This window comes from Trachypithecus francoisi, unplaced genomic scaffold, assembly GCF_009764315.1.
Source record: "Trachypithecus francoisi isolate TF-2019V2 unplaced genomic scaffold, Tfra_2.0 Lachesis_group2, whole genome shotgun sequence".
Lineage (NCBI taxonomy): Eukaryota > Metazoa > Chordata > Mammalia > Primates > Cercopithecidae > Trachypithecus > Trachypithecus francoisi.
The window spans coordinates 110532385-110559288 of NW_022681465.1; the positions used below are offsets into that span (position 1 = coordinate 110532385).

The 26904-nt window shown below is 41.4% G+C and overlaps 1 protein-coding gene and 1 pseudogene across 10 annotated transcripts in view; one reads left to right on the forward strand and one right to left on the reverse strand.

Annotated features, from left to right (window-relative positions):
* NSD1 (nuclear receptor binding SET domain protein 1) overlaps positions 1 to 26904 on the reverse strand; it is a 178076-nt gene that overhangs the window by 24583 nt on the left and 126589 nt on the right. For all 10 annotated transcript variants that reach the window (XM_033180036.1, XM_033180029.1, XM_033180037.1 and 7 more), the window contains 6 exons: positions 26266 to 26389; positions 20167 to 20367; positions 17513 to 17692; positions 8174 to 8330; positions 6303 to 6508; positions 2062 to 2174 (listed from right to left, as the gene is read on the reverse strand). In XM_033180036.1, coding sequence (XP_033035927.1) covers positions 2062 to 2174; positions 6303 to 6508; positions 8174 to 8330; positions 17513 to 17692; positions 20167 to 20367; positions 26266 to 26389 — 981 coding nt within the window. The remainder of the gene's footprint in view (positions 1 to 2061; positions 2175 to 6302; positions 6509 to 8173; positions 8331 to 17512; positions 17693 to 20166; positions 20368 to 26265; positions 26390 to 26904) is intronic.
* On the forward strand, positions 9527 to 10732 carry LOC117065341 (annotated as a pseudogene).

Below are 26904 nucleotides of genomic sequence, written 5' to 3' on the forward strand. Positions count from 1 at the left end.
CCAACTCTACAAAAAATACTAAAATCAGCCAGGCGTTGGTGGCTCAGGTCTGTAATCCCAGCTACTTAGGAGACTGAGGCAGGAGAATTGCTTGTACCCAGGAAGCGGAGGTTGCAGTGAGCCAAAATTGTGCCAATGCACTCCAGCCTGGGTCACAGAGTGAAACCCTGTCTCAAAGAAACACACAAAGAACAAAACTGATTCTGTCTTGTAAATACCATATAAGTCCATCAGACGAAATCTAAGACACAGTATGGAATTTTAGTGTTCTTACATTTCCTGTATCTTGTAACTTACTACTTCATCATTATACATTATTACTCATCATAATCCACAACTATGCTAAGGAAGACGGAAATAATAAGAAAAGGGAAACACAATGGAATTACATATAAGCACGACGAAATAGTGAAATAAACTGTCACACTTTAGACTTCTTACGGCATTACCCAAAGTACTGCATTGTCGTTTAAAAAAGTATAAAAGACTGTCTACTACACTTGAGGAAAGGAGTTTAAAAATAAAAAAGCAAAGCAAGTATAAAACACTGGAGATACGATCTTGAAGGTCTGCTTTCAGTAGGGTTATCAGATTTAGCAAATAAAAATCCAAGTCATCTAGTTCAGTCTGAATTTCTGATAAACAACAAAAGTTTTTCAGTTTAACTATGCTCCATCCAATATTTGAGACAAACGTAAACATACTAGATTCTAAAGATGGTGGTGAAATTAATCTCCAAGTAACATCTCAGATTATCAGTCTTCAGAAACACACAGCCAGGTATGGTGGCTCATGCCTGCAATCTCAGCACTTTGGAGGCTGAGGCGGGTGAATCACCTGAGGTCAGGAACTCGAGACCAGCCTGGCTAACACGGCAAACTCCCGTCTCTACTAAAAATACAAAAATTAGCCACATATAGTGGTGTGTGCCTGTAATCTCAGCTACTGGGGAGGCTGAGGCAGGAGAATTGCTTGAACCTGGGAGATGGAGGTTGCAGTGAGCCAAGATTGCGCCACTGTACTCCAGCCTTGAAGACAGAGGGAGATTCCATCTCAAAAACAAACAAACAAAAAAAAACAACACACACACACACACACACACACACACAAAGGATAAGTGAACAAATAATGCATTTCTAAGAACAAAAAAGAAACAGGGTATTCTCATCCAGGAACAATGCCATCAAAGATGTTTTACAAGAACAACCTGAGTAACCTCCTTTTCTCAACAGGCCTAACAATATTCTTTCATGTTTTATGATACTTGAGCATCACCACTAACTTATCTGATAAAAGGAGGTTTGTAAAAAGGATTTAGTAAATATTAGGTTGGCGCAAAAGTAATTGAGGTTTGCCATTAAAAGTAATGACAAAACTGCAATTATTCTAGCAACATAACACTAAAATTTCTAATAAATTTGTTCTCCACTGTCTCTTTATTTTTATGTCTGTCAATATGACATAAAAATATTTAAAATACAAAGGTTCCACTGGACCCAGATGAAAATGGTGATGACTATTTTACTAGCTAGGTTAAAGGTTCGGTGCACCTAAAATTAATTTTCCTGACATTGGCAATCCTGGCAATGTGCTAGGAATGGTGCTCTGGTACTTGTTTCTTATCTTTTTTTTTTTTTTTTTGAGACGGAGTCTTACTCTGTCGCCCAGGCTGGAGTGTAGTGGCACGATCTCGGCTCATTGCAACCTCTGCCTCTCGGGTTCAAGCATTTCTCCAGCCTCAGCCTCCCAAGTAGCTGGGACTACAGGCACCTGCCACTACGCCAGGCTAATTTTTGTATTTTTAGTAGAGAAGGGGTTTCACCATAATGGCCAGGCTGGTCTCAAACTCCTGACTGCAGGTGATCCACCCGCCTCAGCCTCCCAAAGTGCTGGGATTACAAGCGTGAGCCACCACGCTCGGCTATTTCTTATCTTCTTTAAAGCTCATACCTCTACCTAAAACGAACTATGCTTGTGCTTCCATTCTTGTCATGAACAGAATGGGAAGAGCCAGCTATTCCGTTTCTCTCCAGAGAAGGTCCCCCAAGATTTTCTCCTCACCTTTATATGTTTATAAGGTGGTGGTTTCTTGTCATTCTTTCGGTCTTCCTGCAGCTGTCTTAGCTCTTTTTGGGCCTTTAATTCCTCAAACCTTGCTGCAGCTTCCTGAAGAGCTATGAAAACAGACAGCACAAGTCACTTCCAAATCTCTGGATGGAATTATTTATTTATTCATTTATTTTTTACTTTTTCCTCTTTAAGTTGGAGAAACTCCATTTTTTACACAAAAATTGACCGACGCTATATGTAAAAGAAAACACATAACAGCTATTTTCAAACAGGTAATGTAGTCCGAAGGGTATTCAGACATAGTATTAAGACAAAACATAATCTAGAACTCAATGGCTATACACCACCCTTTAGATCACGGGTGTCCAACCATTTGAATACGAGGACTTTTTTGCTTATCTGTGGTGGTGGATATCATAAAAATTATGCACCGACTTTTTTTTTTTTTTTAGCTCATCAGTTATCGTTACTGTTAGTGTATTTTACGTTTGGCCTAAGACAATTCTTCCAATGTGGCCCAGGGAAGCCAAAAGATTAGACAACCGTGCTTTAGATGAGAAAACAATAAACAGCTAAATGACTTTAAAAAGCCCACAGATACCATCTCCTAACAACTACACTTCATCTGCTTAGCAAAGTCACTGCCTTTAGGCCTTTCTTTCCTCAGTCCTAAACCTCCCACTTTTGGAAACATGCTACTTCTTAGGTGCCCCCGATATTGTGCTCACTCTCCTCTGGCAGAAATTCAAAGTTGAAGCTTTGTTCTCCTTCTTGCCTCTTATCCTAAGACTTGTTTTGTAAATATAAACTATTATCTCTAATGATACACAGATCTTCATAAACAATCTACACTCAAGTCCTGTACTTTTTTTTCGAGACAGGGTCTCACTCTAACATCCTGGTTGGAATGCAATGGCACAATCCCAGCTCACTGCAGCCTCGACCTCCTAGGCTGAAGTGATCCTCCCACCTCAGCCTCCCGAGTAGCTGGGACTATAGGCATGCACCACCATGCCAGGCTAATTTTTTTGTAGAGACAAGGTTTTGCCATGTTGCCCAGTCTGGCCTCAGACTCCTAAGGTCAAGGTATCTGTTTGCCTCAGCCTCCCAAAGTGTTAGGATTATACACGAGTTACTATGCCCGGCCCCTGTATTTTCTCATGCTTAAAAGATTGCAGTATCTGAAAATCCAACAAAATCTTAAGATTCTCATTCTGCACTTAAAACTGTTAATTCATTATTCTTCACCCACATTAAAAACTCTGAGAATCCCATTCTTCCCACTTTCTCTGTGCCTTTCCCCAAGCTCTGTCATCCTTTAAAGAAACTCTCCCCTCTGACCCATCCTTTTTCTTCATTTCCTTGTTTGTATGTGTTCCATGGAGTCATCTAAATTGTCCTAAAATGTGTCCTTTCCAGGAGAATCATCTAAATTGTCCTAAAATGTGTTCTTCTAAGCAGGCAGACGAGGACATTATTCGGCATGTCCTAGTCTACCTCCTTAACATCTATCCAATATAAATCATATTCTCCATCCCCATGAACAATTCACTGTTAGTCTCATTCTTTCTTTCTTTTTTGGTGGTGGTGGGGGCAGGGGGTGGGTGGGTAGACACACAGTCTCGCTTGCTCTGTCACCCAGGCTGGAGTGCAGTGGCATCAGCCTCTGCCTCCCGGGTTCCAGCGATTTTCCTCCCTCAGCCTCCCGAGTAGCTGGGATTACAGGTGCGCATCACCATGCCTGGCTAATTTTTTTTTTTTTTTTTTTTTTGAGACGGAGTCTCACTCTGTCGCCCAGGCTGGAGTGCAGTGGCGCAATCTCAGCTCACTGCAAGCTCCGCCTCCTGGGTTTACGCCATTCTCCTGCCTCAGCCTCCCGAGTAGCTGGGACTACAGGTGCCCGCCACCTCGCCCGGCTAGTTTTTTGTATTTTTTAGTAGAGACGGGGTTTCACTGTGTTAGCCAGGATGGTCTCGATCTTCTGACCTCGTGATCCGCCCGTCTCGGCCTCCCAAAGTGCTGGGATTACAGGCTTGAGCCACCGCGCCTAGTCTAATTTTTTAACATTTTTAGTAGAGACAGGGTTTCAATGTGTTGGCTAGGCTGGTCTTGAACTCCTGACCTCAAAGGATCCACCTGCCTAGCCTCCCAAAGTGCTGGGATTACAGGCGTGAGCCACCTTGTCTGGCACAGTCTCGTCATTTCTGCCTCTCACTGATTTTCCCACGTGCAGCCTCTCACCTTTTAAACGGCCCAACAATGTCGCAGGCTGAAGTTTTTAAAACTCTGCTGTAATTAGGGATTTAGTTAGATCTTCATCCTTTCAGGAAAATAGCCCAGTACTCCCCCAACCATGTGCTGAAACCATCCCAAATACTTGGAGGTTGCTAACTCAGGATTTTATTAACAGATTCAACATGTGCTTTCCCATGTGATGTCTTCTTGATAAAATGTATCACATTTTAAGTCCTTTTCCTTCTTCAAAGTCAGTGTAGAGGTTAAGAGTTTAGATTCTGGCTCTACTATCAGAGTGAGAAACCTTCCTCTATCACTTACTGGTATTGATACGTTGGGGGCAAGTACTTTAACATTAATGTGCCTCAGTTTCCTCACCTGCAAGATCAGGATGGTATCTACCTCATAGGGTTATCATAAGCACTTAAAGCAGAAAATAAACAATGAACAGGGTCTGGCAAACAAAAATGGTAACTATTATTATTATGATGATTCATTCCTCAGAGTCACTTAGTAATCATCTATGACTTCCAAACATTGCTCCCCAGCTTCCTCTTGCTCTGTTCCCACAGCATATACAATGCACACTTCTGCCGCAATATTAACAATACCAAAATCCCAGCAGATATTTCGACTGCTGTTATCTATTTCAGATTCCCCTGCAAAAATACAAGTTCCAAGAAGTCACAGGCACCTAGAAACTCCCTCACTGAGGCAGAATCTCAGAGCTTAGGCAGGCTCAGACCTGAGGTATTCCTTATACTTCACCTTCTCCCCCAACCTCAGTGGTGGCCAGCTCTGTGCAGGCCAAAACACTGGTCACTTGATCCCTGACCACCTGAGATTACAAGACTCAAGACCTCAGCTCCTGAAGTATTAGTACTAATAGCACAGTACTATGTATTTTTGTATTAGCAGTAGAACTGATAGATAGCCCGTATCTCTGTATAGAAACCACAAGGCAAACAGGTTAAGTGAGGAGCTACTAAAATAACATGTGGCAAACAGAACCTTTGTTAAACTTGTTCCCTATTGACAATACTCCCATTCCCTAACCAGGAAGCTTTACCTGCTTAGAATCGTTTTCCATGTCACTTGCTTAGAATCCCTTTTCATCTCACCCTATAGACAAAATCTTACACAGATGCTCCTCATGTTAACAATTGGTTTACCTGGATATAAGCCCATCATAAGCTGAGGAACATAATGGAAGTGCATCATTGTAAAGCTGTAAGTTGAACCATTTTGAGTTCGGAACCATTTGTACTTTAAGGACCAAATATATTAAATAGCAAGAGATATATTATCTTTCGAAGGACAGCTAGAGGAAGAAGGTAATTACCACTAAGGGGATACCAATTATGCACTCTCCAGGGACACTTTTGATAATCCCACTGAATTCCAAGAGCAAACTTTCTCCATTATATGATAAGAGAAAACCAGGTTCAAAGTTGATTCGACCACCTGGTAAGTAGTAAAACTAGTTCTGCTGATAATAGGGTACCCTGCCTTCATTGCTAGGCCAGTTTACAAAACTTTATTTTGATTCAGAGCATTTATGCTTTGACCTTTACTAGTTTGCTCTACAATATCTGGTGAATTTTGTTTCTTTCCAACAAGCTTTAAAAAAGAAAGAAAAGAAAAGAAAAGAAAAGACCAAACTCCTTGGGGCAAATGTAGCTCTGCTAGAGTCTAGCAAACTGAAGTGTTTCTTCTATGAAATAGTTTCAGAACTCCATTATTCGATGGAATGCTGAGAAAGCAACTGATAAGTCAAAAAAAAGCTCAAGGAAATTCTAATTAAGTAAAGATTAAGGTTCAAAAATAATGAGTTACATGGGTCAACTTCCTTGCAAAATACGGTATTTGTAGCCACATAATGTCCTGAGAGGACAAAAGGCAGTTTCAAAATGGAGCATATGTGAATTCTAAAACAGAGCAGACACTCAGGCAACAGAGGTATATGTTTGCCTGAGAAACAAAAAGGATAAAGTTACCTTTTTTATATGTACCATCCACTCCTTTGCCCATCTTATCCTTGCTGCTCACATCACCCTCCATGTAAGGGAAGACTCGGGCCTGGTGAGTCCACAAATAGTCATTAGATCCAAAAAAGAGGACAGGGAACTCTCCCACATCATGTCTCATCTTATCAATGTTGGAAGGAACAGCTCGAGGATGGCAGATCTCGGCTGGCCACCACCTGGGAAAGGTGAAAAAGAGAAGGGAAACCTCTAGAAAGCTGCAAAGCATTAGGAAAATAATCTACTCATATAAGAGTAAGGATTAGCAATGTCTGTCTGTCCACATTAAAGTCCATCTTACGGCATTCTTACAACCTAACTAGAACACAAACAATTGTATGTGCTAGAAGTTGGAAAACCCCTGCCCACATTCTTATATAGGCACACACTCCCTTAGACTCAATTATTCAACTTCAAGGATTCTACCTAAAAAAAATAATGATATAGGAACAGACACTTATGACAATAACATTCACTGAAGCATTATAAAAAGGAAAAACTGCAAAAAATATAAATGCTCAACATCAAGAAAATAATAGTATTACCCATGGTATACTATACAAAATAAAATACAATTTGGCCTTTAAAAAGGAAACTTTGAATAATTACAGAAGAACAGCACCAAGAAATCAAAACACAAACACATACAAACAAAATCAAAGAATGTAAATTACTACACAACAATTTTAGGGAGACAATATGGTATTACCTATTAAAGCTGGAAACCTCTATCTAACTACTTTACTCCAGAGAATGCCCTGGAGAAGGCCCTAAGTATATAAACCAAATATATACTTGTATATAAGTGTATACTTATAATCAAGGTCCCAAGTATATAAACCAAGAAAAACTGACCAAATGTTCACAGTCCAAACAGGAAAATGGGTAAGTGAACTAGACATTATGTGACTGTATAAAGGAACAGTGAACTATGAATGAACCAGCATACTATACTATGATGAATCTCAGGGGCATAGAAGTGAATGAAAAAAGTTGCAGAAAAATATATCAACAATAATTCCTTTACATAAAGGTCTAAAACATACCAAAGAAAACATTAAACTCTCACAGAACGGCGAAGGAATGAAAAAGCTAAAATTTAGTATAGTGATTACCTCTGGGGGTAGGAGAGAATGGAATCAGGGCATTGAATAGACCTCAAAAGTACCAATAGTGTTCTATTTATTTAAGTGGAAGGTACATACACAGGTGTCACTTTTGTTATTCTTTAAAATTATGCATGTTACATCCTTTGTGCTTTCCACATTCAATCAAAACATTTTTAAAAAGAAAAAATGGCTGGGCACAGTGACATGTACCTGTAGTCCCAGCTACTCAGGAGGCTGAGGTGGCAGGATCGCATAAGCCCAGAAGTTTGAAGTTGCAGTGAGCAATGATCACACCACTGCACTCCAGCCCGGGTAACAGAGGATACCCTGTCTCAAAACAAACAACCCAAGACACAAAACAGTAATAATCTGTAAAGACAGTTATTTTGGATAGTGGGGGGACATAACTGTGGATTGGTACATTTGGGAGTACATATGCTGAAATGTTAACAATGTACCTGCCTTATGAGATTATTAGTGTGTTTTCATTAAAAAAAACTTTCCAAAAAATACATAAAAGAAAAAAAAATTTTCCACAGAGAACATGTATTATTCCTATAATTGCAAATCATGAAGTTAGGTTTCTTTTCCTATAAGGAAAAACATCAATAAAAAGAGGTGAGAAGTACCATGCCTAATTAAGTAGATCATTAGAAAATACGTTAAGCATTGTATCTGAGAGGTCTCAAGAAACAGAGGACAGTAAAAGAAATGAGTGTCATTCTCTAGGATTACCTGTATCGTCCAACTTTTACCCAGACAATCTCCCTGTAGTGTGGCTTTTTGCCTGCCTTACAGTCATTGCAATACCAGTTTCCTTCAGGGATATCAATGTTCAGGCATTCACGATGAAAAGCAGCAGGGCAAGAATCACAGCACAGAAGGCTGCCTCCTGTGGGAATAAAAAAAAAAAAGTGGCATTCAGATCACAATACCGCATTTAAGAACCCAGTTAAAATAGCTTTTGCTCAGCTCTTAACCAGCTTAGGGCTTATTAGTTTAACTAGTTACCCAGAAAATCTATGCTGAAGAAGTATTCCCGCTCCAACATTCCTGAACACTGCTCCCCTGAAAGCTTGTTAGATTCACAGCTAATAAACACGAGATCCTATTGGCAAAATTAAGTTAAAGCAATGAAGTCATAAGGGAACCTATAAAAGTCATGTATGTGTAGATCCCATACGCATATATATATATTTCTTTCTCTTCACTAAAAGACATACTAAATAAAAACATTATCAGTGACACACAATGACCAGAGTATAAACAGCATAAGCTTTATTTAACTCTAGTCAGGTTCAGGTTGGAATTCTAGCTCTAGGACTACATGCCTTTGAGAAATTCACTTTCCTTGCTGAGTTATAATTTCCTCAGCGGTAAGGAGTTTTCTCTAACAAACAATAACCACACTTGTTTGAGGACTCACCTAGTTAATAAATCACCTAGTAGCAGCTGACACATAAGTAGTAACTATATGGTTAGTTCCTTCCCTCCTTTTAAAATTACTAACTTTTCGGCTGAGTGCAGTGCCTCAGGCCTGTAATCTCAACACTTTGGCAGGTTGCGGTGGGTGGATCACCTGAGGTCAGGAGTTACAGAATAGCCCGGCCAACAGGGTGAAACGCCCTATCTACTAAAAAAATTAGCCAGGTGTGGTGGCACATGCCTGTATTCCCAGCTACTTGGGAGGCGGAGACAGGAGAATTGCTTGAACCTGGGAGGTGGAAGTTGCAGTGAGCCGAGACCGAACCACTGCACTCCAAGCAGGGTGACAGGGCAAGACTCTTGTCTCAAATAAATAAATATATAAATACCTTCAAAACACAGTTGTTTCAGCAGATAGGCAGGCATTTTATTTTGTTGCCAAAAAGAAATGAGCCACACTGTTGCCAGAAATGAGCATGCTTCAAACATGCTAAACTCAAACATGTAATTCCAAGTTTTACCCTGAAGAGGTGAGTAAAGCCTTAGCAAAGAATATATGCGAGTTCATCTTGTTCTCACTGTGCTTCTTTCACCTCTTAAAATCCTACTACAGAAAAAGGCGGGGGTCTTGGCAACCGGAGGAGTTAGGAGGTGTGGGCCAAGATGGCGGCCGCCGAGGTCCCAAACTGCATCATGGAGGTGTCCTGTGGCCAGGCGGAAAGCAGCGAGAAGCCGAACGTCAAGGGCATAACGTCCAAAGATTACTTTGACTCCTACGCCCACTTCAGCAACTCTGTTTCACAACCATCACCTCTTCAAGGACAAGGTAGTGCTGGATGGGGGCACGGACACAAGCATCCCCTGCATGTTCGCCAAGGCCGGGCCCGCAACGTCATCGGGATCGAGTGGTTCCGCTAGCTCTGAATATGCAGTGAAGATTGTCAAAACCAACAAGTTAAGACCACTTGGTGACCATCATCAAGGGGAAGGTGGCGGAGGTAGAGCTCCGGGTGGAAAAGGTGGACATCATCATCAGCAAGTGGATGGGCTAACTGCCTCTTCTAGGAGTCCATGCTCAACACCATGCTCCACGCCCGGACAAGTGACTGACGCCCAATAAGCCTCATCTTCCCAGACTGGGCCACACTGTATGTGACGGTCATCGAGGAACAGCAGTACAAAGCCTACAAGATCCACAGGTGGGAGAACGCTTACGGCTTCGATATGTCTTGCATCAAAGATGTGGCCATCAAGGAGACCCTAGTGGATCTGGTGGACCTGAATCAGCTGGTCAACAATGCCTGCCTCATAAAGGAGGTAGACATCTACACCGTCAAGGTGGAAGACCTGACCTTCACCTCCCCGTTCTGCCTGCAAGTGAAACAGAATGACTACGTACACGCCCAGGTGGCCTACTTCAACATCGAGTTTATGCACTGCCACAAGAGGACCGGCTTCTCCATCAGCCCCGAGTCCCTGTACAGGCACTGGAAGCAGACGGTGTTTTACATGGAGGACTACCTGACCTTTAAGACGGGCAAGGAGATCTTCGGCACCATCGGCATGTGGCCCAACGCCAAGAACAATTGGGACCTGGACTTCACCGTCAACCTAAATTTCAAGGGCCATCTGTGCGACCTGTCCTGCTCCACAGACTATAGGATGCGCTGAGGCCAGGCTCTCCTACCCTGCACAGGCCCAGGGGCTGAGCGTTACTAGACGATTGCGGGGCTCCCCCTTCCTCTCTCTCTCCCTCCCTCCCGCAGAGGAAGTTTTAGGGGCCTGGGCTGGGGGGATGGGGAGGGCACATCATGACTGTTTTTCATGACAACGTTTTTATATGGTTGCATTTATGCCAATAAATCTTCAGCTGGGAAAGAACAACAAAAAAAAATTCCTACTATAAACATACTTCTGTTGGCATTTTATATATAATTTATTCCCATGCTTTTGCCTTTTTTTTTTTTTTTAAACAGTCCAGAGATCTTTTATTTTTTTAACACCTATGATGCCATGAATTCATAGGGAATAGGTTCCAGCAGCTCAGGCTCCTTCCCATTGGTTCTCACAGTATGCTTCTCTGAGTGGAGCAGGCTAGTGCTTCAGTTGAACCCAGGTAACTTTCTCTTCGGCTTCTTTTTCTGATCATTTCCTTTCACACGTTTCAGGAAGCTATCTTGGCTCTTAGAGTGCTTAATGTGCTCAATATGCACATTGAATCTCTTGCCAAGAATCTTGCCCTTGTTTACAACAATGCCAACAGCATGCTGGGTAACATTGTAGACTCTTTCAGTTTTGCCATGGTAACACTACTGGGGCATTCCTTTTTGAAAAGTACCCATTCCCTTGATGTCTACAATATCACCTTCCTTATAGATTTGCATATATGCGGCCAAAGGAACAACTCCATGTTTTGTAAAAGGCTGAGAGAACATGTATCAGGTGCCTCTCCTCTTTCCCTTTGTGTTTTGACATTTTCGCAAATTACAGGAAGATGGCAGTTCCGGCCAAAAGGACCTTTACTTACTAATTCTCTTCAACAAGCTCTAAAAATAAGAGTGGAAGTTTTATTTGTTTTTTGTTGGGGCCAGGGGTGTGTTTCAGATCAGACTCCTACTTCAACTGGAAAAGCTCGCCTTTTGTCTGTATTGTATAGTGAAGCTCAGATTCAGAGTAAGATTATATTTGGAAATGCATCTGCTGCTAAAAAACAAGTCTGAAGAACAATTATACAGTCCCAAACTCTATTTAGCTATTTTGGTAATCAAATAACCTAAGAATGGTACACTAACAGTGACATAAATCCAACTAGCCCAGTGGCAGGATACCTTCTGCAACATTCGTATCTATGCTTAGTCACTTGCCGAATTACAACTTGTTTAGTCTGCTTACATAGTCTTAGGAGAAAAATCTTCCTTTCATTAAACTGGCATTCATGATGCACTAGAAATATTTCATGTACAAAAAGGCACTCAAAGAAGGATATAACACTAAAAGAAACCTGGATAAAAGAAAACCCACTGAATAAAGGTCAAAGGTCAGAGCTGAGGGGACAAAATGTCAAGCACCTCTGTATTTCAGGACAGAGCACAATGCAGATTGAGCTAAGGAAGAACATGAGGCAAGAAATCAATAGAACTACTCTGGGTAGATAGATGGAAAGCAGGAAAGGAGGGTCTATCTAGTGACACTAGAGGTAATATATAGGAGAAAGCCGGAAAACCAGGAAGAGAGAAGAGGGAAACCTGCGTGAGTCATTAAAACAAAGATGAAATGAGACACTTGGTGGAAGAGGGAAAGAAAGAGAAAATGCATTTTAAACATACTGCTAAATTGAAAGGGTCCAATTCCTTACAATTTGAAATTTACCAATTATCCTACTACCCGGGTTAACTACCTTTAGTCCTCTCCTTTACATGAGGGGGAAAAAAAGTTGTAACTATTTTCTATCCCTGTTCACTAACCGCAGGATAATCTTAGTTTATGGGAGCAGTCCTTGGGCTTTTTGGCCTCAGGCTTTCCTTGAATTTACAGGACCACATTATGTTCTTGAAAAATTACAAAGAAACCCAAAGTGATTTTGTGTATACAAGGTATACTACAGATATTTGCCAGAGATAAATTAAAACTAAAAAAATTTTAAGTGTCTAAATTCATTTTAAGTATCTAATTCATTTTATTATTTCTAAATTTTTATTTCCTAGTTCCTGCAAACAGATACTAAGAATTAATTCATTAAACATGATTAACATTTTAATAAAAACTATACATTTCCTCATTTTTGTCACACAGGGTGGAGTGCAGTGGTGTGATCTCAGCTCACTGAAACCTCCGCCTGACAGGTTCAAGCGATTCTCCTGCCTCAGCCTCCCGAGCCACGCCAATTTTTTTTTTTTTTTTTTTTTTATAGAGATGGGGTTTTTTGCCAGGTTGGCCAGGCTTGTCTGGAACTCCTGGATTCAACTGATCTGCCACCTCGGCCTCCCAAAGTGCTGGGATTATAGGCGCGAGTCATTGCACCCGACACATTTTTGCAAATATTTTATTTTTTTTTTGAGACAGGGTCTCGCTTTGTCACACAGGCTGGAGTGCAGGCACACGATTTCAGCTCACTGCAACCTCTGTCTCCCTGGTTCAAGTGATTCTTCTGCCTCAGCCTCCTGAGTAGCTGGGCCTACAGGCATGCACCACCATGCCCAGCTAATTTTTGTATTTTTAGTAGAGACCGGTTTCGCCATGTTGGCCAGGCTGGTCCTGAACTCCTGGCCTCAAGTGATCCTTCTGCCTCCCAAAGTGCTGGGATTACAGGCATAAGCCACCGTGTACAGCCCATTGTAGCAAATATTTTAAATTGCATTTGTTGCAATATGTTATCTGACACACATGAAGAAAGTATGGCCTCTCAGATATATTGCTGGAAAAGAGTGCTAAAATAACCTGTTCAATAACTATGGATATTCATTCTTTGATACTATACTAAAACTCCAGTGTAGAGTTTAGTTGCAATGTGGAAACTGAAACTATGTCACTAAACTTAAAACGACTACACTAAAATTCATTGATCTGTCTTCTACTTTGAATGGATCTTTTACACATGCAAGGTTTTTAACATCATGCATTAGCGATATTAAAAATATTGCCTCATCCCTACTAAAAATACAAAAAATTGGCTGGGCATGGTGGCACACACCTGTAGTCCCAGCTACTCGGGAGGCTGAGGCAGGAGGATCATTTGAACCCGGGAGGAGGGAGTCGAGATCGCGCCACTGCACTCCAGCCTGAGGACAGAGCCAGACTCCGTCTCCAAAAAAAAAAAAAAAAAAGTTCATTGAGTCATATGCATCTTCGAGATGGCCTATTATAATACTTTTAAAATCACATTTATTAATACTACCATGATCCCATCAGTAAGTACTAAGAAGCTGTCAAGCTGAAGGTAGAAGATAATAGTTTATGAAAATTTTAATTTTCACTTAAAAGCTCAAATTTTATCATTGGCCATTATTTTGCAGTTGTTTTTCTTGAATTGACAGGCTCACAGTTGTTCATTTTCAAGTAAATGTCTACTACATAGCCAAGCATGAATAACCACAGTTTATCAGTAACTCTTACAATTAAAAACGGTGTTCCATGAACAACGTGGATAGTTCAGCCTGAAACTCAGTTGCATGAGTGCTTTAACTCATGATAACCATCAGTATGCAAAGAAACGGCTTTATGTGTACTTCCCACTTCATCACAGAGAATAGGGAAACAATGTTCACTTCATGGACAGGATACAATAAAACTAAGGTGTTTTACTTCAAGAAACTTCTAAGGTAAAACTGCCATGCTTTTACTGCGAGTAGGTGATGATACAGAACGCAATGACTGCTTATTTGTATTGGTTTGGAAGTACTGCCTTGGTTTATACTAAGGTGGCAGCAGTTTTACCCATCCACTGACTGGGTACTATCTTTCAGATTTCAACTAAGCGAACAAAGCTTCCAGAATTAACTAAACGCCAGTCTTTGGCTACAGAGACAATATATCGCAAGTAAGGAAAATTATTTTTTTACAGAATTATTGGCATAAACATACAAATCTCCTTAGTGATGTGAATTCAAAATATGTGAGACAAGTCTCAACCAATTTAGAAAGTTTATTTTGCCAAGGTGAAGAACATGTCCATGACACAACCTCAGGAGATCCTGGCAACATGTGCCCAAGGTGGTGGGGGTACAGCTTGCTTTTATATATTTTAGGGAGATAAGAGACATCAGTATGTGTAACATTGTAATTGGTTCTGGGAGGGGCTTGGGGTTCCAGGTCATAAGTAGGTAAAAAACAAAAGGTTGCATTCTTTTGAGTCCTTCATCAGCCTTTCACTGAATATACAATTTAATCTGGCTCAGTGAATCTGCATTTTTACATAAACAATAGGGCAGAGGAAGCAATCAGGTATGCATTTGTCTCAGATGAGCATAGGGATGACTTTCTGTCCCACACCAGTAAAGATAAGCTATCGGTTTCCATTGCCAGGGTGAAATTCAACAGAACAGAGCAATTCTCCTGTCTCAGCCTCCCAAGCAGCTGGGATTACAGGCTTCCGCCATCACACCTGGCTAATTTTTGTATTTTCAGTAGAGACGGGGTTTCACCATGTTGGCCAGGCTGGTCTCAAACTCCTGACCTCAGGTGATCCACCTGCCTCAGCCTCCGAAAGTGCTGGGATTAGAGGTGTGAGCCACGTCGCCTGGCCTGTAGCTGTATTATTGAGGAATAAAATGGGAGGCAGGTTTTCCTGATGTAGTTCCAAGCTTGACTTTTCCCTTGACTTAGTGATTTGGGGCTCCAAATTTTCCTTTTGTGAATTTATTTTCCTTTCACAGTGATAGCTTTTTTTTTTGGTTATTTTTTGTTTTGTTTTGTTTATGAGGTCAGTCTCACTATATTGCCCAGCCTGGTCTTGAATTCCTGGGCTCAAGCAATCCTCCCACCTTGGCCTCCTGAATAGCTGGGACTACAGGCATGCACCAACGTGTTCAGCTTCTTAGTGATATCTTAAGAAAGAGGAAAGAAAAAGAAGGTATTGTTTTCTTGGAGGAAGTCATCTTGCAGGGAAAGTGGATAATAACAAAGATAATTTTTAGAAGAAAATCAAACAAAATGAGGCAGGCTGTGGAAAAAGTCAGCCCTACAGAGAATTAAAAATGAGACCAGAGACCATTTAAACTTATTTTCTCACTGTGCAAGGGTTTTAATCATATCTTTTCATTTAATTGATGCTATGTGATAAATATGACTGTGTGATAGGGAATAGAGCCTATATTTTATAAACAAGCAAACCAAGACTTAGTAAAGCAATTTGACTAAAGAGACAAGCCAGAATTCAAACTTGGACTTCAAGATTCGAAGTATAATGCTCATTATTTTACATATATTGACTCTTTATAAAATTAATCCCTCAGAATGTTCAGAGCCAGCCAGGTTTTCAGGAAATTGTATAATTAATAAGTAGATAACAAAAAAATTATTTCCAAGTAACTACTAAATCAACAAAATAAAATCTGAAAATAAAAGAGAAAACTGAAGAACTGGTGCTACCCTCATCACCAGAAGATAGTGGAGCAAAGTCCACAAGGAACCTAGAAAAATACCATTACAAAATACCAATACCACTACCATGAACTTAGAAAAGTATCATTTACCTTTGTACTAGATGTCCTTCTAGTACAAAGGCAAATGATGCCTCGAAGCAGAGAAATGAGCACCTGTGGGCTCACAAAAGTTCAGACAACCAAGAGAAAAACTGAAATAAGAACTTTAAGTATTACGGTTAACATACTGGTGATGAGTGCTAAAATCTTCCATTTAACTAGCAAAAATCAAGTTGTCAGGGATGATAAGCATAGAAAAGAAAATATGTGAAAGGTTAACACTAACTCTGTTCTAAAAAACAAGTATTTTAAAAATGAATAAAATGGCCGGGCGCACTGGCTCACGCCTGTAATCCTAGCACTTTGGGGAAGCCGAGGAGAGTGGATCAACTGAGGTCAGAAGTTAGAGACCAGCCTGGCCAACATGGTGAAACCCCAACTCCACCAAAAAAAAAAAAAAAAAAAAAAAAAAAATTAGTGGGGCACAATGTCGGGCGCCTGTAATCCCAGCTACTCAGGAGGCTGAGGCAGGAGAATCACTTGAACCAGTGGGGCGGGGTGGGGAGCAGTGCGGGGGCAGGGGTTGCAGTGAGCAGAGATTGCACCACTTCACTCCAGCCTGGGTGAAAGAGCAAAGAATAAAATATACAGAAAATTTATCTTTCTTCTACGTTATCTTTTAAGAACTAATATTCCTTACAATGAGAAAATATGTAACTAAAGTTCACAAATCCCTTCACTTTTTCCATCACGTTCACTCTTTTTCTATTAATTTGCATAAAATTGCTTGTTAAAACACAATTACATGATAATACTATTTTCAAGAATTGTTTCTATCTAGGTATCTGACCTATCTGCTGACATGCATGAATGTCTGGAGTAATGCCACTTAATATTAAGCAATGATTACTTTTTCTGGTGGTGGAATTAAGTGAATTTTTGTCTTTCCTGCTTCAATTGTTTATCATTTTAACAAAACTCAAGTCATTATTCAAAATAAGAAAAATAAAACCTCTCCCTATTGGGCAACAAAGCCAAGTTTTAAAAGTTCTGCTGGACAGGCGCAGTTCAGCACTTTGGGAGGCCAAGGCGGGCGGATCACTTGAGGTCAGGAGTTTGAGATCAGCCTGGCCAACACGGTAAAACCCTGTCTCTACTAAAAATACAAAAAATTCGTCAGGCGTGGTGGTGGGCACCTGTAATCCCAGCTACTCAGGAGGGTGAGGCAGGAGAATTGCTTAAACCTGGGAGGTGGGGGTTGCAGTGAGCTGAGATTGTGCCACAGCACTCCAGCTTGGGCAACAGAGTGAAATGCTGTCTCAAAAAAATAAAAAAACAAGTTCTGCTATATAATCATTAATTTGTGACATAATTTCCTTAATGGCAGATGAATAGTATCATTTCTAATATTGTTTCCAGTGGCAATATGATGAAAAGTATTTTTGTTCCAATTAAAACATTGATTTAATCCCTTTTTAGACTACAAATAGAGGAAGAAGTGATTTCTTACCTTCTGAGCACACAAAGCACCAGCTAACATTAACATGCTCATGATTTCGGCAGCCTCGCCTAGGGGTAAAGTGATTAGGGCAGATGATACTATTAGATGCAAGGATCTTTGACCCAGCAGCCAGGCAAAAGTCATTGGCGTGGTATGCCACAGGACAGCGGACACAGCGCATCAATCGACCTAAAGCAGGAAAATCAGGGACGAGCAAAAGAAAAACAAAAATATTAAATATAAAAAGAATGTGAGTTATTCAAGTCTATTTGTTAGTATTGAAAAAATGTCACAAATAGAAGGAATGACCACTAAGATGATGGATCTTAAACATTCGATTCACCAAGAAAACTCAGATGGGAGCTATGTGATAAGTCTCCAAAAGGAACCAAAACCCGTAACTGTCAGTGAGCCTGCTTCAACAAGGGAAAGCCCAACTCAAACCACTGTCCTGACAGCTAGGAAATCAGCCCCAGAATAAATAGGGAGAGGGGAGAGAACAATAATGCTTGCCTGGAACTCTGTGATTCTTAAAGCTTTTCAAGTGAGCGAACCTCTCTACCATCTCCAGAGGAAATACATCCCCTCAAATACTTTATCTATTATAAACCATCACCGAACCACCACCAAAACCTCTAATGCAATCTGTAATAACAATTAAAAATAAGAAAGTAGCCAATAGTTAAACTGCAACTCTTTTCATCTTTCTTTGTATTAATAAAGACATGGGGTTTCCCTGTATTGCCAAGGCTGGACATGACCTCAAAGTCCATGTGCTCAAACAGTCCTCCCACTTCCTGCTTTACCTTCCCAAGAAGCTGGAACTACAGGTGTACACCATCATAGTCATCGAAACTGCAATTTTGATCCAACAAGTTAAATTACTTATGAGACCCATAAGGCCAGGACATAATCCTAAAAAAGGTACTGACAGTCTGATTAAAAGAAACATCAACACTGCTAAATTTTGCCTCCTTAATCCTCTATGGAAAAAGTTAAGGCTCTTTTGGCAAACATGAATTTACCAGCAGAGATACAGTATTGGGTTTTTCCAGGCACGGTGGCTTACACCTGTAATCCCAGGACTTTGGACGGTCAAGTCAGGCAGATCACCTGAGGTCAGGGGTTCCAGAACAGTCTGGACAACATGGCAAAACCCCGTCTATACTAAAATTATAAAAAGTAGCAGGGAATGGTGGCAAGCACCTGTAATCCAAGCTACTCCAGGGGCTGAGGCATGAGAATCTCTTGAACCTCTGGGAGGTGGACATTGCAGTGAGTTGAGATCACACTGGGCAACAGAGTGAGACTTCCTGTTTTAAAACAAAACAAACAAAAAACAAAAACACGCTGGGTGAGGTGGCTCATGCCTATAATCCCAGCACTTTGGGAGGCCGAGGCAGGCGGATTACCTGAGGTCAGGAGTTCGACACCAGACTGACCAATATGATGAAACCCTGTCTCCACTAAAAATACAAAAATTAGCTGGGCATGGTGGCAGTGCCTGTAATCCCAGCTAGTCAGGAGGCTGAGACAGGAGAATCATTTGAACCTGGGAGGTGAGGTTGCAGTGAGCCAAAATCGTGCCATTGCACTCCAGCCTAGGCAACAAAAGTGAAATTCCATCTCAAAAAAAACAAACAACAACAGCAACAAAAACAAACACCCTGTCTTACCAAAGAGAACACATTTCAAAACTTAAGTTTACCTATATGCACAAACAGTTTTGGAAAACTCAGGTTTCACCTTAACTACGAAGCAGAAGAAATTTCTAGGACAAGTTTTCATTAAAAAAAAAAAAAAAAATGAACCCCCAATCCTGCCTTGACATGCATTTCTGAATGATATCACACATAGAAACCAGAGATATAAAAACGGCCCAGGGGGTCAGGCGTGGTGGCTCACGCCTGTAATGCCAGCACTTTGGGAGGCTGAGGTGGGTAGATCACGAGATCAGGAGATGGAGACCGGGGGAGAGAGCGAGACTCTGTCTCAAAAAAAAAAAAAAAAATTCCCAGGGGAAGACTATACTCTGGTTTTCTAATCAATTAGGGAGAAGAGGACGTGCAGCTGAACACTTTCTCAAACTACATTTCATATGAAATCCAAATATTCAATACCCTACCACATAATCACATTGTGTTCTGCGGAGCCCTGGCATTGCCTGGCTGCTGAACTAGTTCATTATGTCCCTCTTCTCTCCCAAATACAATGTTGGTAATCTCTCTGAATAGAGAGACACCATAAAGTGACATGATGGATTGCATTTGAAAATATCTGTTGCCGGCCAGGTGTGGTGGCTCACGCCTATAATCGCAGCACTTTGGGAGGCCGAGGCGGGTGGATCACGAGGTCAGGAGATCGAGACCATCCTAGCTAACATGGTGAAACCCCGTCTCTACTAAAAATACAAAAATTTAGCCAGGGATGGTGGTGGGCACCTGTAGTCCCAGCTACTCAGGAGGCTGAGGCAGGAGAATGGCGTGAACCCAGGAGGTGGAGCTTGCATTGAGTTGACATCACGCCACTGCACTCCAGCCTGGGTAACAGAGCGAGACTCCGTCTCAAAAAGAAAACAAAAAAAGAAAAAAAAAAAAGAAAATATCTGTTGCCAATGAAACTGAGGTTTTACAGTTAGAGTGGTCCACGTGAGAAATCCATACCTTTAGATGCAGAAACATTGGCTGGATTAGCAGCATGACAGGTTATACAGATGTGGAGGGAGCACCGGAAGCCCTTGTTCTGCATAACAGTGGGTGGGTACTTCTGGACACACTCTTCATGGTAAAACTTTCCACACAAGGGTAGAAGGCACCTTTTAACATCTTCCCCACTCTGCTTACATACAAAACAGGTATGGATTCCTGAGAAACCAAAAGAAGATAAATTAATAAGAATTCAAGAATCTACAAAATGCTAAACCATTAGCTGAAAAGTTTGTAAGAAATTTTAAAATGGACTGATAGGACTGACATCATCCAACCCCACTGTAACAATCTTAGTATTATTATAAATGAACTATCTGATAATACACACTCCCTGACGTGATACAACAGAAAGTACACGCTGTCTACAGAAAATGCTTGCCGCTGGCACCCCCGCCAAAAAAACAAAAACTCAAATTAAACCTAATCCAGCCCCTGGACTAACTACAAGTTTACAGGAAATATGGATGACAGAGGAACAAGTTAAGGGGATACCTCCAGGAGGCAACCAACAAAATTTAAGTTCGGCTGGGAGAGGAGGCTCATGCCTATAATCCCAGCACTCTGGGAGGCCGTGGTGAGTGGCTGGCTTGAGTCCAGGAGGTCAAGACCAGCCCAGGCAACATGGCGAAACTCCATCTCTACTAAACATACAAAAATTAGCTGGGCATGGTGGTGCGAGCCCATGGTCCCAGCTACTTAAGAGGCTGACACAGGAGGATCGCTTGAGCCTGGAAAGTGGAGATTGACTGAGCTGAGATCACACCAGTAGACTCCAGCCTGGGTGACAGAGTGAGACCCTGCCTCAAAAAAAAAAAAAAAAAAAAAAGGTGTTGGGGCAGTATTGTTATAGATAAGTAGAAACTAAAGAGATGTATAGGCTAGGCGCGTTGGCTCACACCTGTAATCCCAGCACTTTGGGAGGCTGAGGCGGGTGGATCATGAGGTCAGGAGATCGAGACCGTCCTGGCTAACACGGTGAAACCCCGTCTCTACTAAAAATGCAAAAAATTAGCTGAGCGTGGCAGCGGGCGCCTGTAGTCCCAGCTACTTGGGAGGCTGAGGCAGGAGAATGGCATGAACCCGGGAGGCGAAACTTGCAGTGAGCCGAGGTCACGCCACTGCACTACAGCCTGGGCGACTGAGTGAGACTCTGTCTCAAAAAAAAAAAAAAGAGATGTATAAAAAAGTTTACACTACAGGAAATCACCCGACATACAATGCTGGTAATCTCCCTAAGAAAACCTACAGAGAAGCTTTTGGCCTCTCTCTGGATCTAGATCTTGATTTAAAACGTAATAAAAAGACATCCCTGAGACAAATGAGAAAATTTGAAAATGAACTGGCTGGTAGATGACACAAAGAAGTTATTATATATTCTTGCTATACATTAGATGTTGTATCTGTTAGAAACCCTTTGAAATATATGGAGAAAATGAGACAGAAGTTGGTAACTACTGAAATTAACTGAATACATGGAGATTCTTTACATTGTTCTACCCTGGTATATGTCTTAAGATTTTTGTAATAAAAAGTCAAAACCAGGCCAGAAGTTCAAGACTAGCCTGGGGAACATAGTGAGACACCTTCTCTACTAGAAATACAAAACAATTAGCTGGGTGTGGTGGCAGGCGCCTATAATCCCAACTACTACAGAGGCGGAGACACAAAATCTCTTGAAACTGGGAGGTGGAGGTTGCAATGAGCTGAGATCGCACCACCGTACTCCAGCCTGGGCCACAGAAGGAGACTCTGTCTCAGAAAAAAATAAAATAAAATAATAAAAAAATAAAACACAGACCTCTATCTCTCTGTAAGATGCAGTGCAACGTAAGAAAAAGAGCCTAAGCTTGACAGGCAAACAGACCTCAACATGAATCCTCCTGCAGGCAATTGCTGGAAATGGAAGCTCGTTCAAATCACCCATTTTATCTATAAACACTGAGAACATCCAGCAAATAAATATTTTAAGAAATATTAAACAGGCAAAACTCTACCCGATGCTGAATAACTGGTAGCTTTTGTGTGTGTATGTGTGTGTGACTCAATCTCCCTCTGTCGCCCAGGATGAAGTACAGTGGCATGATGTCAGCTCACTGCAACCTCCACCTCCTGGGATCAAGTGATTCTTGTGCCTCAGCCTCCCAAGTACGTGAGATTACAGGCACCCACGACCATGACTGGCTTATTTTTGTATTTTTAGTAGAGATGAAGTTTTGCCACGTTGGCCAGGCTGGTCTCAAACTTCTGAATTTAAATAATCCGCCCACCTTAGCCTCCCAAACTGCTGGGATTACAGGAGTGGTAGCTATTATTAAACCTGAGCAATCTAAACAATGATGTGATCACCCTATTGCAGGAAAATAGGGTAAGCCAAGAGCACTAATAAAAGACTCCCATTTCTTACACTGTACCAAAATTGGTAAAACTTCCTACTCTCAAAGATAATAACTTTCGGGCCGGGCGCGGTGGCTCAAGCCTGTAATCCCAGCACTTTGGGAGGCCGAGACGGGCGGATCACGAGGTCAGGAGATCGAGACCATCCTGGCTAACATGGTGAAACCCCGTCTCTACTAAAATACAAAAACTAGCCGGGCGAGGTGCGGGCGCCTGTAGTCCCAGCTACTCGGGAGGCTGAGGCAGGAGAATGGCGTAAACCCGGAGGCAGAGCTTGCAGTGAGCTGAGATCTGGCCACTGCACTCCAGTCCGGGCGACAGAGCGAGACTCCGCCTCAAAAAAAAAAAAAAAAAAAAAGATAATAACTTTCCTAGGAAAAAGGGAAACATAACCACAAATCTAAAAAAAACCAAAAATAAAAAAATTCTATCTTCTCTATACCTCATGTCATATGCAAAAATTAATACAAAATAGATCATAGACCTAATAGTGAAATGTAAAACTAAAAAATTCTATGAAGGAAACATAAAACTAAAAATCTCTGTGACACTGGCCAGGCGCAGCGGCTCACACCTGTAATCCCAGCACTTTGGGAGTTTGGGAGGCCAAGGCGGGTGGATTATCTGAGATCAGGAGTTTGAGAACAGCCTGGCCAACATGGTGAAACCTTGTCTCTATTAAAAATGCAAAAATTAGCTGGGCGTGGTGGCACATGCCTGGTATCCTGGCTACTCGGGAGACTGAGGCACAAGAATCACTTCAACCTGGGAGGGGGAGGTTGCAGTGAGTGAGATCATGCCACTGTACTCCGGCCCGGGTGACAGAGTGAGACTCTGTCGCAGATTAAAAAGAAAAAACAGGCCAGAGCGATGGCTCAAGCCTGTAATCCCAGCACTTTGGGAGGCCGAGACGGGCGGATCACGAGGTCAGGAGATTGAGACCATCCTGGCTAACACAGTGAAACCCTGTCTCTACTAAAAAATACAAAAAACTAGCCAGGTGAGGTGGCGGGCGCCTGTAGTCCCAGCTACTCGGCAGGCTGAGGCAGGAGAATGGCGTGAACCCGGGAGGCGGAGCTTGCAGTGAGCTGAGATCTGGCCACTGCACTCCAGCCTGGGCGACAGAGCAAGACTCTGTCTCAAAAAAAAAAAAGAAACAAAAAAAACTTGGTGACACTGGGTTAAGTAAAACTTCTTAGCCATGACAGCAAATCACAGTCCATAAAAAGAACAAACTGATAAACTGAATTTAATAAAAATTAAGAACTATTAATCTTAGAAACACATCATTAAGAAAATGAAAAAGTTGACCAGGCGCAGTGGCATGTAATCCCAGCACTTTGGGAGGCCAAGGCAAGTGGACCGCCTGAGGTTGGGAGTTCGAGACCAGCTTGACCAACAGGAGAAACCCCGTCTCTACTAAAAATACAAAAATTAGCTGGGTGTGGTGGCACATGCCTGTAATCCCAGCTACTCAGGAGGCTGAGGCAGGAGAATTGCTTGAACCCAGGAGGAGGTCGCAGTGAGCCGAGATTGCGCCATTGCACTCCAGCCCGGGCGACAGTGTGAGACTCCATCTCAAGAGAAAAAAAGAAAAAAGAAAATGGGGCCAGGAATCGTGTGTTACACCTATAATCCCAACACTTTCATAGGCTGAACAAGGAGGACTGCTTGATCCCAGGGGTTCAAAACCAGCCCGGTAATAATGTAATAAACCCTGTCTCTAAAAAAAATTTTTAAAATTTGCCAGGCATGTGGCAGGCACCTGTAGTCCCAGCTACTAAGGAGGCTGAGCCAGAAAGATTGCTTGAGCCTGGAAGGCTGAGGCTGCAGCACTATACTCCAGCCTAGGCGACAGAGAGAGACCCTGTCTCAAGGAAAAAAAAGAAAAATGGGAGGGGGAGGGAAGGGGCAGGGAGGGTACAAAGTGTCCAAAAACTTGAATGTTCTCAGCACCTTTATTTATAATAACCAAAACAGGAAACAACTCAAATGTCTATCAACAGATGAATGGATCAACAACCAAGTAAATCCACACAACAAACTACTACTCAGTGATAAAAAGAAATGAACTACCAATACACACAACAACCTTACTGAATCTCAAAATAATAATGCTGAGTGATGATTTCACAGGTGCATACATATATACATACCAAAACTTATCAACTCATACACTTGAAATATGTGCAATTTTTTGCACTTCAATTCTGCCTTAATAGAGCTGTTTTACACTCAAAATGATTTTCCTCTTGACCCTATAATATCCTCCCTTTAGGTACTATCTTCCTTTCTGTTGAAGTCAAGTTTCTTCAAGAAGTTATATATAGGGCTATCCACTCACCCTTCAATCTAGTGTAATGAGACATCCTCTGGCAAAAATTGAGGCATTTTCTCACTGCCACATACAAAATTCTCTCTTCAATCCAGAACCTCCTTAGTGTCTTTGCTACGTCTGCCCCTACAGGTAACACCTGACTCCTGTGGCTTCAGAGATATTGACTAGCTCCTCCTCTCCTTCCAGTAACTCGTTATAAGAGCATATATATGCCCAGGTAGTGTCACTGACCATTATCTTATCCTAATGACACTTTTTCTTTGGGAAGTATGATCCATATGTGCAGCTTCAATGACTTACAGGCATAAGATCTATACCTCAGCCCTGAGTTCTTCACTGTTTACATGCTGTAACATCTACATATCATGCTTTAAAGAGAGAGAGAGAGAGAGAGAGAGAGAGAGAGAGAGAGAGAGAGAGAGATAACACTTTCCAGCCTGGGCAACATAGTTAAGACCCCCATCTCAATAAAAAATAAAAAAATATTACCCATGCATGGTGGCAAGTGGCTGTAGTCCCAGCTACTTGGGAAGCTGATTGCTTGAGCCCAGGAGCTCAAGACTACAATGAGCTACGATCACGCCACTGCACTCCAACCTGGACAAGACCTCATCTCTTATTTAAAAAAAAAAAAAAAAAAAAAAAAGAACACTTTACTTAGCACAGCTTTATGAAGTGCTTTACCAGCTGGTCTCAGCTGACTATTCCTATTTTCTAACCCATCTAAGCATTATAACTCACAAATAATCTTTTAACTTTTTTGGTAAATATTTTTATTGATGTATGATGTACACACCGTAAAGTACACACATCCTAAGAGTATAGTTGATGAAGTAAACATGCTCATGTAATCCTTATGCAAATTAAGAAATATAAAACATTACCAGTAACCAAGAAGCCCTCATAGTTACTGCCTATGCCTCTTAACTAAAATATCCTAAACTCTAAACACATTGGCTTGTATTCTATATTCCCCGAATGTTTTACACATTTTCATTACTGGACCTTCTGCCCTTCCCCTCTCGACAACAATTTTTCTTTCTCTCTTAAACACAGATATCTTCCTCTATGGCATTAGCTCATCTTTGCTTACATTACACTCTGAATGTATCACCAATACAATGCTTTTTGCGCTGTATTATGCTACCCATTTATTATTCACTTGGTAGCTTTTCTGAAAGCGGTGACTCCACAGCACCATTTCTGTATCTGTAACAACTAGCCCAGTGTTGCCACAAAATAGTGTCTCCAATAAATGTCTTTCCTGAAAAACTTAAAATTCAAACTTTCTTTGGAGGAAGACCATTCGATATCTACTTTACCTGTGCGACATTCATTGCAGATAAATTTTCCTCTTGGCATCTCAGTCAATCCAAGGCACTCCAGGTGGAAAGCCCCGCAGCACTGAGCCTCACATAACAGCAGCTCACCCAATTTTTCACAATTCTGTTAAGAGAAAGAAAACATCTATCTGTTTTTCCATGTTTGAGAATCAAGAGTAAAACCAGTGTCAGTGGGTTAAAGTAAACAAAGGTTAAAAGTGGCAGAAAATGAGGTGAGAAAGAGGCAAGGGCCTGTAGTTGTAGATTTTATTCTAGTTAAAAAGGTGTACCACTGGAGAACATTACCAAAGGAAAGCTAAAATCAGGTATTCATTTTTAAAAAGATTGTTCTGACTGCTACAAGGAAAATGAGTTCAAGAGTCAAAAGGTCAGAAAAAAGCATAGAGATAAACCAGAAAGCTACTGAATGGTTCAAGCAACCGACACTGGCTAGCTAGACTTGGGCCATAAAGTTCCAAAAGAGCTCCCATCAAGGTCTAAACAGCCCTTTTGGGACACACCTAGAACCATCCCAGAGAGAGATCACTTTTCTGAAATAATCTCAGCTAAGATAGGGCCTCACTTAAGACAGGGGCTTAGGAAATAAAGCAATGTAAGATTTATGATTTTTTTTTTGGA